Source organism: Columba livia, chromosome 10, assembly GCF_036013475.1.
Source record: "Columba livia isolate bColLiv1 breed racing homer chromosome 10, bColLiv1.pat.W.v2, whole genome shotgun sequence".
Lineage (NCBI taxonomy): Eukaryota > Metazoa > Chordata > Aves > Columbiformes > Columbidae > Columba > Columba livia.
Window position 1 is genome coordinate 21161032 of NC_088611.1, and position 18051 is coordinate 21179082.

The 18051-nt window shown below is 53.2% G+C and overlaps 1 protein-coding gene across 4 annotated transcripts in view; it reads right to left on the reverse strand.

The window, feature by feature from the left end:
• The window catches only part of FLNB (filamin B), a 72765-nt gene extending 55092 nt beyond the window's left edge, over positions 1-17673 (reverse strand). For 3 of the 4 annotated variants that reach the window (XM_065075717.1, XM_065075718.1, XM_021297985.2), the window contains exon 1: positions 15593-16106. In XM_065075717.1, the coding sequence (XP_064931789.1) occupies positions 15593-15941 (349 nt within the window). In that variant the 5' untranslated portion in view covers positions 15942-16106. Of the gene's footprint in view, positions 1-15592; positions 16107-17571 lie in introns of those variants that run through there. The other variant, XM_065075719.1, reaches the window with a different exon arrangement.
• Positions 17674-18051: the final 378 nt, after the last annotated feature.

Here is an 18051-nt window from a genome sequence, read left to right on the forward strand (position 1 = left end):
AAACCCAAGGGGGCTGGAAGGAAAAGGCATGAATTTCAAAGTCAGGAATTGTTCGGGTGGGTGAGGGAAAATAACTCAAAACTGCAGATGGCTTGGGATCAAATTCCTTAATACTTTCAGTCTGAACACACCTAGGGGTTCTGTTGCCTTAAGAGCCATATACCACATTATGGGTATGAGGAGGTTTGGATCTGATGTTGAAGCAAAGCCCCAGGCAGGAGGTGTTGGAGCACAATGGACCGCGGCAGCCTGAGTGTCTCCAAGGAGGGCCCCACGTCACCCACGGGCTGCGGGACGGGACGAGATTCGCCATCACAGCGGCTGCTCCAGACCCAGCCGGTCCCCAGCACAGACCCCCAGCCGGGCTGCACACAGGAACGCCACGCTGATTATTCAAGACCCCTTTTCAGGAAAGAAAAAAACACACCACACAAAACCCAACACGCACAAAGGGGTCTGAATGTTCAGCCTTCGCGCAGCAGCGAGTTTCCATGAGTGCGGCTTTGTTCGCAGTGAGCGAGCCCCTCAGCAGCTCCGCGGGGCAGCCTGCCAGCCCGACACCGCCGCGCTGACCCCGACACCCAGCGCAGCCAGGGAACCGGCGCGGCCCGGCCCCGCAGCCGTGGGGCGGAGGCGCCGTGACGCTCCCCGCTCCCGTAAACCCCACCTGCGGCTCCCCACGCTCTGCCCACGGAGGAGTGGGCCCTGCCGCCACACGTCCTCGCCGCCACACGGGACTCACATAGCTGCCAAAACCGCGCGTCAATGGGCCCTGTGAGCGCGGCCCCCTCGCGCCCAGCAAAGCGCATTCCCTGCTGCTGAGCTCATGCCACCGCCCCTCCGGTGCGGGACACGGCAGCTCTGCTCGCCTCTGCTGGGACCACGAAGTCCCCCGCGATGCTGCCGTCAGAGCTCAGTGCAAACGACTGCGTTTTGGGGGAGAAACGAGTGGAAATGGGGTGGCAGGGGCAGGAATGGGCTTGCAACCCCTTCGTGTTGGTCTGTTCTCCCCAGGAACAAGCGCCAGGAGCAGAGGAAACGGCCTCAAGTTGCGCCAGGGGAGGTTGAGGTTGGATCTGGGAACAATTTCTTCCCCAAAGGGCTGTGGGGCATTGGAACAGGCTGCCCAGGGCAGTGCTGGAGTCACCATCCCTGGAGGGCTGGACAGACGGACAGGAGGTTCTCAGGGACACGGGGCAGTTCCAGGGGTGGGGTAACGGTTGGACTCGCTGATCTCGAGGGTCTCTTCCAACCTAAATGATTCTATGCCTCGCTGTGCAAAAGAAGCCCAAATCTGCTCAGGACATTGCTGCTCTGCACTAGTTTGGGGTGACACTGCAGCCCCCCGATGCTCAGGGCTGGCTCAGCTGGCAGCACTCCAAGGACCTGCTGCATTGGCTCCAGACACAGGCTGCGGGGGAAAGCCCCTGGAACCAGCGGTGCGGGCTGGGGCCGTGGGCAGCACTGCACCCCACCGCCCCGGGGTCAAACGCCAGCGCTGGGAAGCACCAGGAAGCCATGGGGATGGGGCAACACACGCTGCCAAGTGCTGATTAATCATTAGGGAATGAGTAGTGAAGGAAAGTCCCTGCAGCGGGGAGTGAGTATGCTGGAAAGTGGGTTTCTGTTAAATGATGGAGCAGGGAAGAAAGGCATCCTCCTGCCTTTGCCATGCTCTGCTGGGAAACGCTTGGCTCGGCTTTTGAAGCCAAGTGACAACACAAACGGCACCTCCCTCCGTCCTCTGAGCAAGGAAGTGAAAGGGGAACGATCCTCTGCCAGGTCCCTGCTCCCCAGGGGTCACCACACTTATTGCCACAGCACAGCAACGCTTTGCCTTCCCATCACAGCGGGCAGCCAAGCCCAAGCCCGTAACACCACTACCCAAACCCCAGGAAAGAAGTTTCACTTTAAGACAGACATTAATGTTTTATTCAAACACAACGTTGTCTAAGCTTAGCACAAAATACTTGTCTACGAGTCTGATAAGACTGAGGTTGTTCTTTCATGCATGCAAACAAAAAAGCGTCCCCTCACAACACATCATGTGCTTAACTCGAATGCCAAGCCTGGATCAGCAAGGCTGAACTGATAAAAATGCCTGCAGAGTCACAATTCTCCAAGTCTATCACAACAAAACTACGAATTGTCTCTGAAGCACGAGAGCGGTGTAACCATCTCCGCAGGATTAAGGTAATCCTAAATCTCACCAGGTCACTTTGGCTTGCATCAAGGTTAAAAACCTGGCTGGGTTCTGCAGAGAGCTCCCAGGGGCCGGCAGAGGCATTAGGTGCCAAGTCATTAGCACTGTTGTATCCTGCAGTACTGGAGGACGGTTATCAGGCTTCAGTTCTGGGGACCAACAGGAAGGTCCACGCTCAGGCACCCACATGCACTGAAGGTAGAAAAGGTGCAAGAAATGTGGCTGAAAATAAATTTTTAAAAAAGCGGTTTTTTAAACGTCGAACAGCAACAAGTAATCCAGAGGTTTCCAGGCACCAGAGTGACCTCTGCATTACTGGAGAGCGTGTTTACTCACACTGGGGGTAGGTCAAGAGAGTTATAAGAAACAGCATGTAAAATCCTGCCGAGATAAATGAGCCCATTCAGATAGGGCTGTCTAACATCTTCTGTGCAGCAGACGCCAGGCACAAAAGCTGCAATGCATGGAGTTTCTGAAGCCAAAACCAACACATCGGAAATTATCAGAAGCGATTACTCTTTGGGGAAATCCTTGGCCACAACATACACTGAGATTCAATTTTTCCATCTGAAACCAGAATGGCCGGACTGACTGTGATTCACGGTGCACAGGGCGGTTCGAAGGAAATCCCCATTCATGCAGCTCTGCACGGCTCAGCCCATCTCCAGTCCGCGCTGCAGCACCACGGAGCTCGACTGGAGCATCCTTTGTGGTCCAAGGTCGGTGACACATCAGAAAAACACCCTGCCAGTCACTTAAACTAGGCAAAAGATTTGTGGTTTGTCTCAGTTTTGATAGTCTCCGATTCCGAGCACCTAACAGCACAGATATCCTGTTACAGATGCTCTGTAGCCCTCTGTAGCTTAGTGACAAAGTTACTCAAGAATTTATCAGCAGTTCAGCTATCTCTGTCCTACCATTTCCCAGAGAAGCAATAGGAAAGGTAATTAATCTCTAACATGCAATTGTACCCAGGCTGTAGATAGGAACAGCTGCTTTGGAAACCTCCCTCCAACATCTGAGCCATTTCAGCAGATCATTTTGACATTCAGACTTAAGTACGCACTCTTGATATAAACACACGGCATCAAATATAAACACACAGCACCGAAAGCCGCCCTACGCCCACACGCTGCCACCAGAGCGCGTCCGACCAGGCCACGGCCGTTCAGCACCGTCGTGATGGTGCAAAACACTCGGAATCGGTTGTCGTCCTGCCTCCGAGCTCCGGTCACCACAGCAACGTCACACAAGTGCCCATTGAGAAGGGGTGACACATCTGCACAGGCAGCGAGGATGCTCACGGCAGTTGCACAGTCGCTACAAACACGTGCATCCACTGTGCATCCCCGCAGTCCCAGCACACACCGTTGTTTTCCCATGACCGCTATGAAGACATCTTAACAATTTTGTGTGTAAGCCAGATAGATGTTAATTCTTCCTGAGCTTTCACATACAGACACCTATCCTCCCCTCCACTGGAAATCAGCTGTCCAAGAAGAAGGCCACTTTCCTCCTGGAACATCAGTCCTTACATAATAATATATCCAGTGTCGTGCAGCTGCTTCTCGAAGGAAGAAGCTTTCCTCTCTTTCTGGAGGAAGCAGTGAAGTGGTTTGAACATATTTTTGTATACTTGCGCAGCCCAGCAGTAAACACACTTCCATCTGGACATAGCACAAGGCTTGGCCCTGCATGGCTGAGATTTAAGCCCTGTGTGTTTAACATCCCACACAGGACAGTGTGGTGTTTACACGGTTTCAGCTACAAGCTGCTAACATAAGGAATAGACACTTGGCTTGGGGCCCAGGTAACTCATCGGACGGTGGCAGCCACCATCGGACAGACGTCTTTTCAGAGGAGCCTTCACCACCGGAGCGGAGGCACCGTCTGCACGGGTGGTCTCTAGGCACCTTAAAAGGGGAGCATATGCGATCAATGGTAAAGCTCGAGCACACACCAGCCACAGCTGCGTGACACACGCCTGTGCAGACTGCACACCCGCTCCTCCCACCGAGCTCACCGCACGGCGCAGCGTTGCCTGGCATGTGCAAGGTCCGCATTGCTCTGAGCATCCTGTGGGACCCTGGATCACACCAGCTGCTCTGCCACACCGTGGGTCCGGCGCCATCCGTGGGCGCTGTCCCCCACTCTTCCCACCCTAAGCTGCTCCTAGCAAGAGGCAGGAGCAGCTTAGCTCATTTGACACCATCAGCCTAATCCAACTTTGTCGGGAGCTGCTCGGCCACAACAGGCTCTGGCTGCCAATGGCGTTCCCAAGCCAGCCAGCGCTCGGGGGGACGCCACCTTCCCTCTCCAGAGGCTGGACTTCAAACCTTCCATCTACAGGCTTCCCACCAGTCTTTCCAAACTCGCCAAGCCCGCGGCTCTCAGGACGGGCTCTCCAGCACATACACTGGCTGAGCGGGGTTCAGGCAACTACCTAAGCCCCCACCAGCTGCAAGATCTCAGTTTTAATCTGCAGTCTCACATTGTTCACATTTGCAAGCCTATTGTGTTCCGTATTTTTAACACAACACATCAGAAACCAAAAAAAAGCACTGGCTCTAGGGGCAATTTTGCTAGAGCTGGAATAGCTGCAGCCACATTGGAAGCTACACAGCTCTGCCCGACCTCCCATACCCCTCCCAGGTTCAGTACAGCATTAGGCCACCTCATTTGTGATCAGTTCCTGCATTTCACCATGAAAGAGGCTTAGTAACATGTTATTACCTCCATCCAGACAGAACAAAAGCCAAAGATGTTTGTCCTACTCCTAGATGACAACTGGGCTCTCCTTTTAGCTTCCACATTTGAGCCTGAACGCTTTTGCTGCCCAGGTTCTGCTTGAGAAGCCTGAGCTACTTTTCTTACAGGTAGAGCATGAAATATTCGGCAGCTTGTTAAAGCCTATGTCTAAGTAATAAAGCTGGTCAATTAAAATATTTAAGCTTCCTCTGCCTTAGGCAGTGTTTCCAACCAATAGTTGCAGCACTTCATGTGAAACACTTCATTCTTCCTGCCAGCAATTAAAAACCTCTTAAAGGTACATACCTTTTCTGATACAGCTAAATAACTGAAAGCTATTTCTTCAGTTTTAAACACTGAACTCAGAGCTAGGCTACAAAAACCACAGCAAAAATCTGAAGCAGATCTGTTGAAGGAGGGTTTATGCCTCTCCCATCAGGGGGTGCTCACCAGAGCTTTCCACCTGGGAACCCCAGACACCTCTGCTGTTTCCAGGGCCTCCATTAGCACCCTGTCCCTGGAATCTGCTGCTCCCGGTGCTCTCATGGCAGAGCAAACCACCCTTGTGAGCCGACCCCGCAGGGCAGCTCGGACTGTTCCCTCCCGGAAAGCAGTTTATTGGGATATACTCAAGTGAGGAACCCAGCGGCAACGGGATTAATTCTCTGGGACTGTGTCTTTGCAATACCCTTGTCTGGGAGTCCCACATCCTATCTCTATAACTGCAGATGTCTGCAAGTCATTAGTGTGCTCAGTAATGCTCGCTTAGCAGCCACTAATCACCTGGTGTGACAGCACCAAGGGCAGGGATGAGCGCCCGGCTTGACCGTGGCAGCGAGCTGAACGCAGAACTTCAATTACCGTTTCTTTGCCCCTACATTTTAGGGGAGAATCCGAATCACCGGAAGGCAAGCTCAGGCTTTTCCAACGTTTTTTTTGGGTGCAAAAACTATAACTGGCTATTTGTGAGCCAGGCCTGCTTCTGCATGGCTCTGGGGAGCCCTGGGATCTGCAGATGCTCCTCAGTAGCCTGTTTTGTGGCCCCTCAAGTAGACATCTCGCTTGGCCTTTGGTGACTTGATTGAGCTGGCAATCCTCACTCCTGCTCACCACCCAGCTCAGGGCAGGGAAGTGCTATCAGTACAGGAGCTGGTTTATCAACGTGCAGCCAACCTCTGCCAGCAGGTTCTTCTCAGATAGCAGCTGCACTGGGTCATGGTAAGGGATACCCTCCTCGCTTTGGCCACCCCTATTTGAAGTCCAGTTGTCCAGCACACATGCTGCATCCTCCATTAAGAGTGTCAAACGCACTGCAACCAGTACTAGATACCATGGGGCTACAAAAATCACAAAGCATCAAGGTGATGCCACTATAGAGGGTCCCGTGGTCCCAGTTTAGTCTCCATGTCCTTGCCGTGACATGTGGCAGCCACAGCATCTGGCACTGCCGGGCTGTGGCACTGGAAGTGACCGTGCTCTCAAGAGCCACCGCAAATTTTCCTGGCAGTCACCAGCCTAGTTTTTCTGTTTCTTCATAGATGCATTTTTACCACAAGCCTAAAGAGTTACCAAAAGAAATAATCCTCAGAGACAACTAAAGCTGTTTCCATTTTACTTTTAATTAGATCATTGATCTTGTTCAAGCAGTTACATAAACTATCAGATATTTGCATGCAGCCACACTGTTAATCAACAGCCGGAACAAAGCTGAAACAACACGATTAGCATCCAAAGTCTTCCCACAGCCGGTATGGTAAGTCTGCTCAGACACCAGCTCTTCCCCCACAGGGGAATTCGATAACAAGCCATGTCAGAGCAAGCAACAACTGCTCAGAGAGTCACCGTGACTGGCAGTGACACCAGCAAACAGCAGCTCTGCAGGAGCATCCACGTGCTGGAGCAGGTCCAAAGGCACTTGGGCTTCGGGTTGTTTGGGCAACCAAGCAGCAGAATTACTCTGAGTCTTGCAGAGAGAAGAAAACCATCCAGAAATTCACCATCTAGCTACAAAGGTGAAGTAACGCTTCATATCTTGCACCATCAAGACGACAGTTAGACACCAAATTTGTTTAGCAAGCCAATGTTCCCCATTCTGTAGTGAGGATCAAAAGCAGTCAGATTAATTCAAGATGGGTATCTCACACCATGACAGATACAAGGTATAGTTGCTATACTGCCAGTTCCCGTCCAGGGCAATACAGAGACAATTGCAGGACCCTGCACAAATCTCCCAGCTTGAGCATTCACTCCTGTGGTCCAAGCCCAGAGGGACGTGCTGCTGCCGCCCACCTTACAATAAAGGGGGGTTCTGCACAAAGGTAAAAGTCACCTCCAGGATGCACTCATTGTTTTAGCCTTGAGCCCTAAAGTAGCTCTGAGACCTGGCTTGCCAGTATTTGCCTACAGGAAGTCCAGTTAAGCTGCTACACCTACTGCTGCAAGGCTGTTGTGAGAAAAGGGAATGTAAAACAGTTAATTATACCAATTAAAGGAAGCACAGATAGAGCACACATTAGTATCTAGCCAAGGGGAACAGTATTTCCTCTTCTGTGTTTGAATAACCTTCAGATGCACCTATCATGTGTGTTTGCTCAGAGCAGCTCCATGCACGGTGCTTTCTGCTGCAGGGCTCCCAAGGAGGCTTCCAAAGCTTGTTTACACGCAGTTGCCACCTACAGCTGGTTTTAGGCCCACCAACCACGATGGTGGCCTTTACCATAGGCTCAGAAATACAGACACATGCATTGTCTCCTCACAAGAGCAGCCACAGACTAATCAAAACCAGCAGGCAGCCACGAGTAGCCCAAAATCACGGTGGGCTGCGAGCCGTGGAGCAGAGCCGGCCACCAGCATCCCACCCCCTGCTCAGCCTGGAGCTGGCATTTCGGAGCAACATCGAATAGCTCGGCGCGGAGCTCGTCTCGCAGGCGGACGATTTGAAGTGCCCCCCAGATTTCAGCACGAGGAGCGGGTGGAAACACGCCAGCCGTGGGCCAGCAGGAAGGGCGGCTCCGCGACGGCCCGTGGCCAGCGGTGCAAACGCCTGCACCCCACCCAGCCTTGCAGGAGACAGCAAGAGCCTCCCCAGCAACGTGGCCAGAGCAGAGGGTTGCTCAGCACAGCGCCCACACCACGCGAGCAGCGCCGGCTGCAACGCGAGGACGTGCTGCTGCAACAGCCCTTGCCCAATCGTGCCCTCGCAGCAGGCGGGGTGTTAGCATGGAAGTCTGTCCGTCCCTGCGCACCTCACCCTCAGAGGACCCAGCGTTCACGCAGCCTGGCCAGCTCATGCTGGAGTAATTCAATGCTCTGACACAGAAACACGTCAGGATTTACAGCATGCCCTGCAGCGAGGGAGAAGGAGCCACAGCCCATGGTGCCATTGCAGCCCACAGCCATTATTGTGCTGTTACTGGGTAACACTGGCAGGACGGTTCATGCAAAGTGCTGCTGCTGTTAGGTGAGAACAGCTTGTCCCTTTGAAAGGAGGATCCAAAGCTCTGCCACCAACAACTTCACAGCCTGAAGGGTACAGCCTACAGGCTGCCCAGGGAGGTTGTGGAGTCTCCTTCTGTGCAGACATTCCAACCCGCCTGGACACCTTCCTGTGTAACCTCATCTGGGTGTTCCTGCTCCATGGGGGGATTGCACTGGATGAGCTTCCCAGGGCCCTTCAACCCCTGACATTGTGCGATCACTAAAAATTGCTATGCCTTTCAGTGACCCAGAGAAAACAACTCTAAACTATCAAGTCAATTTATGCTTTAGAGATTTCCTTCAGTATTTACTGGTTCCTTCACATTAGATTAGCTCTCTACTTCTGCAAGTTGTGAGGAACAGCAGAGGACCATCACCCGACTCAGAGGAAACACCACATGAGCCACCAGACTGTGCAGCTGTATGTGTGGCCACTCTTCACAGGGGGTTTATGAGGGAGCCGTGGCCACTTTCTTCCGAGGGCAGTACGAGCAGGAGGTCCAAACGCCCCCAGCCCATCACAGCAGGGGAGGCGGGATCCAGCTGCTCCATCCTCTGCCACCCCTGGGGCAGTGTCTGCTCTGTCACTCGGCACAAGGGAGGACGATCAAGGCAGCTCTTGCTTCCCCAGCAACTTGGGCAAAAGTTCTGTCTGGCTGCTGTTTGAAGTGGCCTAGCTTGTCTTCACAAACGCAAAAATATCCAGTTTATTCTTGCAGTGCTTACATTACAGTTGCTGCATACTAGCACAGTAGGAACCAGACGTTGCATACATCTCGCCACAGATGTTAGACATCCACTGCTTATGGCAGAACGGTGTTTACACAAGGAATTGCAATCTATTCGCTGCAGCCAAAGCCCATCACAGCAAATTCAGTCCTCACTATGATGTACCAGATGTTATGTGGACACCTTCAAAACTCAAGGTTAGTTTCAAGAGGGACAGAAAACCAAGCGAGGCTCACAGACAGGTTGGAAACCATGTCAGAGCCCAGAGTACCATATGATTATGCTACAATGTACATGCACTGCAAGGCTTTTGAGTTCAAGACGTTGGATTTATCTCCTAATGATGACTTGGAAGAAAGTGTTTTCCCTGTTAGATTACAGAGCACTGGTCCTTCCTCAGGAGGAACAAACAGGCAGGAGCAGAGTTAGAGAAATTTCTGCCTTGTGGGGAAAAAACCAAACTCCATCAAGTCCCCAGAAGCAAGACCTATGGAAAAACCCTCACTCGAGCTTCACTGCATTAATTCAAATCAACAGGCAGAACTCGCTTATCCCATTGAAGAGACAGCCTCAGATCTCAGTTGACTAAACTCTGGACGCAAGGTTAAGTTCCCAGGAAGAGCAAGGGCAGCCCTGCTCACTCCCCCAGGCAGTGCTCGCAAGAAGGGTGGGCGAGTATCCGCTGCTACACCACACACTGCCAGAGCAGTCAATAAAAGATACAGGAGTAGACAGCACAGGCTTCACAGCCACAGGAATTTCACAGAAACTGCTACTCGCATTTCTCCAAACACAACGTGAAGGCACATATCTGTTCCCCCCACACCGTCTGCGTTAATTCAGCCTGCAACAAGCTAAGCCTTGTGAGCAGCACCATATGGTGAAGGCTCTAGCAGAGACTATAGATATTTTGGTTTGGATTCTTCTCCCAACAGTTAACACTTAGCTATGCAGCATCTGCTTCTTCCCGCATAGACACACCTGGAATATCCAATTCTGGTTTTATTGCCAAGTCCAAGCAGACCCAAGCAACACATCCTCACCTACTTCCACCTGCCACGCGTGCCCATCACCACCTTGGTGCAGCTGCATGGAGATGACTCCCTCTGTCCATAAGCGGGTGCTCTGGAACAGGACCCACAGCACAACCAGAGGACACAAACTAAAAAAGGCAAGAAAATCTCTCAGAAAGCCTGGCTACCTCATTGAGAGCCAAAGTTGGGCTTGATGCTCTGTAAGCAACAGCTGCTGGGACAGGCTCTTCAGGCACAGCAGCACCAGGTGCTAACAGAGCCAAACCCCAGGTCGCTGAGTTTGCATGTTCATTACTGTCACAACTTACAGGTCAGGGGGCGTTATTTGTGAGCTGTGCACGACACCAGGCAGCGGACAAGTCCACAGGCAGGTCCACCCAGTGCTGGTGGCAGAGACCTGGCGAGTGTCACAGCACCACGGAGCTCTGGTGACGCCAGCATCACCTGCAAGGCACCGCTTGGCTCTCGCTCAGTGTGCACAAGCGGTCCAGCCTTGGCCAGCCCTCGCCCAGGTCCCACACGAGCCGTACATCAAAGTCTGCTCCTGAGGGGCAGAGAGAAAACAGAACTCCTCTGCTGCGCGGGGGATTCAGAGATCATTGTTTTACGCCCCATCGCTTGGAGCAGACACTGAACAATACTGGCAGCGCAGAAGCACGGCCACACACGAGGCTAACCACGTTCTTAGATTACAGTTGCAGGCTAGGAAAAGAGTTATCCTGACCCATTTAGATTTAAACATCCCCATGTAAGTCAATACAGGCCATAGCACTAGAATATGGAGCAGTTAAGGCTTCGGTCCTTCTTGAATAGCTGGCATAGTGTCCAGCGCCTTAAATGAAAAAGCTGTTTAGCACATTAGCCTAACTGGTCCCAAGTAATTTTACTGAAGTTTGATCACTTTACAAGTTTCCGCTCATATGTAAAAGAATGTAAAACAGTCTGTGTAAGCTACCTTAAAGTTTCCTGTAACTTGGAGCAAATAGCTCATGCAAAACCAGTTTTTTGCTTCAGACCAGCAGTCCAGCTATTGAGACAGGAGGTCCTGAGGAGACCAACCACCCTCAGGAACTGAAGCCCCGTCCAGTTTCCAGCAGAGAGGCCCACTGCCAGTCTATCAGAAATGATTTTCGAAGGGAAGGATTAAGTGTCACATTTCCAAGAAGCAGAAAAGCTGCTTCCAAGACACACTGGATATTTTCCAGAGAACAGCCTCCGGGGAAGGCACAGGTAAGTGGCAAACAAAACGCAAGTGTATTTTGACTGCCTCCTTATGATGTGTTAATAGCACCTGGAGTGAGACAGAGAGACCCCAAGTGCATACAGGCTGAAAATACATTTTATTTTATATTTTTTTTTTCCAATTTTCAAGCACCTAGCTCTAGGTGTTACAAGACAATACATTTACCAAGCTTCAGAAAAGATGAATTTTCCTCCAAAAATTTAATATTAGCTTTGTCACCCTTCAGTGAGTGTATCAACAGCCTAGGGACAGAACTTAGTTTTCAACTATATTCCTATAATGAGATTTCAAAGGGGTAGTCAGAGGATTCACAGGTCAAGATACTTTTGTCTTTGGAGCACACGCACGCATTAAGTAATTGGTCATTAACCAAAACCCCACCTGATACACAGGTCAGGCTCGCTCAGAAATAGACAGCCCTCCCAGAAGTGCTGCTGCGGTTGGGACATCCCAAGGCCAAGGTCTCCACGAGACAAGCACCAACAGACCATGGTTACAACCTCATCCTCACCCGTCTCGCTCTGGCCACGGCTCAGCCCCCTCCAGACACCGCGGTGGGACTCGGTACCACCACAGACCTTAACACCAATGTCACACCCGCAGCCGGGGCTGGCACCGGATCCCAGTGACACCAGATCCCAGTGACACCCTGCACCGGGAGGCACGCCAGACCGGCCCGCTTATCTGCTCAAAGTGCAACGCGGCCAAGAGAAACTACATGGTTTTCAGTTTGATCAATCTGAACTACTGCAGTCTAAGATTGCGGTTTTACCAAACCGGCTGGCCGCTCGGCACCCATCCTGCCCCTGCCAGCGACATGGGGACACTGGGCGAGGAGCAGCCACGAGGACATGGCCAACAGGCACCAGGGAGCCCCAAAGCAGCCACCTGGGACCTGCCAGCAGAAAAACTGGGAGCAGCTTGGCAGGGAACAGCCCCAAACGGCCTGCCAGGCTTCAGACACGGCAGCCCTCTGTTTCCAAGCTGGATCTGTTGACTCCTGCTGCACGGTATCAGGGTTTCTAGGGACAAGCTCAGTGCCAAACTAGCTTCAACCCCCCTTCTCTGCCTCTTGCTACGGCTTTTACCAAGGCACAAAGTAATCTGCAGAGTGGGTCAGCGCCTTCAGCCAAGAGCAAAGCCCTTGTGCTCCGCATTCCTGGCGTCCCACTCTGCAGCGCCTGTCACGCCGCACGCCACTCAGCACCCAGGAATCTGCAATTATCTCAGTCTAGCAGGCCAAAAAAAAGCTAGACTTAACACTTGTTAACACTCAGCAACCACCGCGTGTGGAGCAGGAGACTCCTTCGTGTTCAAGTCACCTGCCCTAACAGCGTTACTTTGCAGAACTTTCAACCCCATCTTCGCTGCATGGCACAAAGCACCTATGTGCTTTATGCCCATTTTTACAGTAGACCACACACGTGGTCACATATGCACTGAAGGCACTTTATGCCCAGAAGAGAAGCATCTTGAAACTACCAACAGGCTCTGAGCAGAGACTAAACAAGGGGTAACAGCAGCAGGAGAGGCTGGACTCAACTCTGCATCTAGAAAGGGCTGTGGTCAAATACTATAAATTTTAACTGCGTCTAGGCAGACTTATTTTAAATGGACAAAAACTGAATGCCAAAAGCTTGCTACTGAAAACGTTTGAGTGTGGTTGTAGTACAGTAGCAGTAGCTTGAGCCATAATACACGGCTTCTAAAACGTTCCTGGAAGTTAAATAATAACTGGAACAGGCACTGCATCCACTTATCAGAGGTCTGATGGCATTATTAATGCCAGAAACCCAGCAGCTGCAGCTGTCAGCTTTTCCTGGCTGATTTGGCTCAGAGCTGGCCCTCAACACCCCAGCCCCCAAAAACCAACTCAGTCATAGAAGCTCTCTACCTAAAAGCTTTTACTGGTACATACTCCAGACTCCTTGTTGGCCCTGGTTTTGTTCAGCAACTTCAGAGAAGGGACTAAAAGCTAGAAATAAAAACCAAGCCCCAAGTTCTTCAGAGCCCGCAGGGAGAAACGCACTGGGGAAGGCAGCGATCCCAGCGATGCTGTGTCTGCCCAACCCAGGAGAAAACCGCCAGGCTTGCTTTGAATATCATTTTTGGAAAGCGAGTTCCGGATGTTTTTTCAGGAGCGGTTCAGTTTACCCGGGACTGTACATATAGTAGGGCTCCTGTGCTGTCACTTGGCTCTGGTGGCACAGCACGGCTGGAGCTGTAAACCCCTTCGTGCAGAGGCTGCGAAATGGCAAAGGCACTAGGAACCATGGCCATTGCATTCTCCAAAGCTTCAGCTGCAGGAGCTTGGAGGGTTGGTTTTTTGGGGGGTTGCATTTTGGAGGTTTGTTTGGTTGTTGGTTTGTTTGTTTTTTAATAGCCAGCGCACCACAAATAAACTGCACAACAGTTAGACAAGTCTTAAATGATTACAGCCACCCCGCAGCTCAGTCTAATCCCGTAAGGGAGCTGTGCTGCTGCTGCAGCACTTCTAGAAAGGAAGTTGCTGGAAGCCGGGCCTGACCGGACTAACCTTGATCTCCCAAACCCACAGCCATCGGGAAGTCCCACCAACAAATAGGAAGGCAGCTGGAGCAGCAACATTTTTCTATGGCAAACAATACAACAGGAGGGAAGCACCGGCCTGGTGTTCACGCTGTGGCTGGCAAGGAGCTATTCCAGTGGCTGAGGAGGAAAGGTGAGCTCTGATGTTCCCGAAAACAAGCTCAGCCCAGGAGTCGGCAGCTGCAACTCCAACCCCTCTGTGTGCAAAGGGAATGCATCGCTGAGTAAATAACTAGCACCAGCTCCGTTCCCAGCTGCAAGTAGCAGAGCTGTTTTCCCCCAAGAGGATAATCAGCCACTCAGGACTCAACAGTCCTCACTTGTCCAAAGCTGGTTTTACACATTAGTAGTGAGAAACAGAAGGTATCCACCTACCCCACCCAGCCACAGGTGTCCAGAGAGGGCCCAGTCTCCCCCAAACTGCAAAAGTTTATATTTTCTTGCTATTGTAGCTAAAGCCTCCAAAGTAAAGCAGCTTTCACCTTGGCCAAGAGTTTGAGGCAACTGAGCAGAGCTGCACTCACCCAAATTCAGCTGTGCAATTCATTAAGGCCAGAGTCATCAGGAGGCAGTAATTAGAGTTATCTGGCAAAGAGCTAGAAAAGGCATTCACATTCCTTCCCAGAGACCTCTCAGGCATTCAAATTATTGCTTCACAGACTGCATTGTGGCCACACCTGAGCTATTCCCAAAATGGTCACCACATGCATTCCTGAGGGATCATCTGCAATTTCACTTGCATGCCAACAGCTTTACTTTCCCCAGCAGACCACCAGTTATCCAGCAATTGCACCCTCCGGTACAGCACGGACAGTCAAGCCTCGTCCCAGCCAGGGCGGGCATCAGCTCAAACCACGTATCTCCTGGAGTTAGCAGTGACCCTTGTACACTTTCTACCCAGGACATACCACAGCAGAAGGATTAAGGAGAAAGCGCAATCCTGTTCAAAAGCTGCAACTGCATTTAGGCAAGCACCCATGCTAATCCGGGCACTGGCATCCTCTGCTGGGCTCTGACGAGCAAGAAAAGTCTGCTCACACTCCTCTAGTACACATGACAGGGTGTATCTCCCTGCAGCTCACCCCATGAGAGCCAGACTCCAGCACCCAGTACCCCCCGTCAGACACATCTGGGGTGAGCATCATCCCAGCTGCATCTCCCACCAGGGCTGCTGGAGGGGTCAGTTCCTGGGGAAATGGGCTGCCCAGGGAGAGCGTGCTCTGGCACTGGGCGTCTTCAGGAAAAGACCTGGAAGAAAAGCTTTACCTATGAAACTGACTAAGGGAGAAGCTCAGTAAAGTAGGAGAACACTGCCAGTCCCAACAGCCGGGCTGAAGGACAACGCCACGGCAGACACTACACATGCAGCTCCAGACCAGTGCTGTGCTGCACCCACAGAGCTCGCTCTTGAACGACAGAAAAAGCAGCAATCGCCCAGCTCCCGAGCCCGCAGCGCCGGGGAGCGCGGCCGCGCAGCGCCCCGAGCCCGCCCGCACGCTGCGGAGCGAAGGTCCCGCACTGGGAAAAAGCACAATAAGAGCAGGAAGAAGACAAAAAAAGGCAAAAAACACCCTCTGGGGATGCACTCACCGATGGAGACCAGCTTGATGCTCTCCCGCTCCAGGAACTCAAGGGCTACGGAGACGTTCTCCAGCTGCATTTGGCGGAAGGTGGGCCGCTGGTGGTACTTGCGGTACATGCGCTTCTGGCTGAGCACCTCCAGGAGCGCGATGAGGCGCAGCCCATCGCTCAGGTCGTGCTGCAGGTTGCCGATGCGCTTGTTGACGCAGCGCAGGTGCTCGTTGCACCAGCGGGTGAAGGTGTTCTGCTGGATCCGCTTCCAGGGCGCGTCCTCCGCCAGGTCCTTCTCGGTCGCCGGCATCTCGCCGTCCGCATCGGCCGCTCTGCGCCCGCCCTGGCCCCGCGCCTGCGTGCTCATGGCGCGGCCCCGCTCCGCCCCCTCGGCCGCCTCCTTCGCGGTCCGCTCCGCTCCGCCCGCGCCCCGCCCGGCCGCGCCCGCCTGCGGGGAGGGAGCGCGGAGATGAGCGGTTGTGCCGCTGCTGCGCCCGGTGCCGCTGGTCCCGCCGCCCCCGCTGCCTCGACCCGCCCGCCCCGCGTTGCTGCTGCACTCCCCGACTCTGCGCGGGCCCCGCGCCGCCGCCCGGCCTTTATCCGCCGGGAGCGGCACCGCCCTCGGCTGCATCAGCCTCCCCTGCCCCGCCGGGGCGGCCCGCGGGGGGGCTGCGGGGCTGGGCTGGGCCGGGCTGGCCTGAGCTGTACTGTACTGTGCTGGGAACGCGCCCGGAGATCCCTTCCCCGGCATGGACGGTGCCCCCGGGAGGCCCCGCTGGACCGACCCTCACCTGGCCGGGGCACCGGGCGGGGCCGGGGAGCGGCCCCCGGGGCACCGCTGCACACACCGGAGTATTTAAAAGGGGCCTATAGGAAAGATGTGGACAGACAGGACAAAGGGCGATGGTTTAAACTAAAGGAGGGAGATTCGCGCCAGACATGAGGAATAAATTGTTGCCCTTGGGGGTGGTGAGAGCCTGGCCCAGGTTGGCCAGAGAGGTGGTGGATGAACCATCCCTGGAGACATCCCAGGCCAGGCTGGACGGGGCTCTGAGCAACCTGAGCTGGTGAAGATGTCCCTGCTCATGGCATGGGGGGCACTGGGGAGCTGGGAAGGTCCCTCCTACCCCAATGGTTCTATGACTCACCTGGCATGGGGGCACAGGCAGGAGCGCAGGATGCGTTGCACCGCAGACCCCCCAGCACTAGTGCAGAGCAGTGCAACTCACCTGGCGTTAGTGCAGGGCCAGGGGTGCCAGCCCCTTGCACCACCAACACAACCGAAACCCACAGCGCAAACAGGAGCACGGGCCCCATTGCGCTCGTGCCCACCCAGGGCAGCACAGCACCCGCATGTAGCGGAGGTAACGCCCCCGGGCAGGGAGCAGTGGGGGTACATGCAGCTGCGGGTGGGTGACCCAGCACTGGGCCCGGCACAGCGCAGATGTCTGCGGCAGAGCCCAGCGGAGCCTGATCTCTCTGGGCTGGGAAGGGTTCGTTGCTGCACGTCTGTAACACACTGCAGCCATCAGGAGCATTGTGCAAAGTACAGCTGGAGTCGCATGAGCCTGATTGTGCTCGTACAAGATGCAGCACACCGCTAATGGGTAGCACCCCATGCTGATAACACACGATTTTATCAACTGTGTCAAAAAAAATAGGAACTTCAAAAAGCAGTCAAGTAAGGCGTGAATTCTCGGGGGGTTCTCTCCTTTTTTCCTCCCCCCACCTCTGTGACTGATTTCCTGGCGTGCCACTCCCTGCCGATGTACTAGACTGTGACTTGACGCTGACTCATTTGATGACAGCAAAGAGTCAACAGAACTACCCCGGCTGCCGTTGCTACATGCTGACTTTGTGAGGGTTGCCGAGACATCTCATGATGCTTACCAGGTCGGTGAAAGCTGCAGTGGCGTGTCCCTGCGTGTCCCTGTCCCGAGGGAAGCCGGTGCCCACCCGCTCACCCTCCCCTCGGCGCTGGTCCTGCGCACACTTACAGTCTGGGCTGTGCTGCACGGGGCTGCTCCACCGATGTCAGGTGCAGGGTACGCGTGCGTAGCTATTTACATCAATGCCGCCACACTGAAAGATGCGGGAGTCTGTCAGAGAAAAGAAATCCATTAAAACACAATCAATAAAGTCTAATTTAATTAAATGAGCGCAGCCACTCACCACTAAAGTCAGAATACAGATATCAAATTATTTTCTTTCAAGGGTTTTATTCTAATGGCTTTAGTAAACTGTGGCACTGTGGTTTCTGTCCAGTGACCTAATAGCTCCTTCCCTTAGACTATCTAAGTTATACTAGATAAATTTGCTCACAAGAAAATAAGAGAGAAGGAAAGATGAAGGTGAGGTGAAGTGGGAGTTATGCCTAAACTTCCATTGCTCCCCGACCAGCATCACATCCCTTTTTAGAACAATCAAAGCAATCAGAGATCAGATTCAATATACTGAAATGATGGGGTGTATAATGG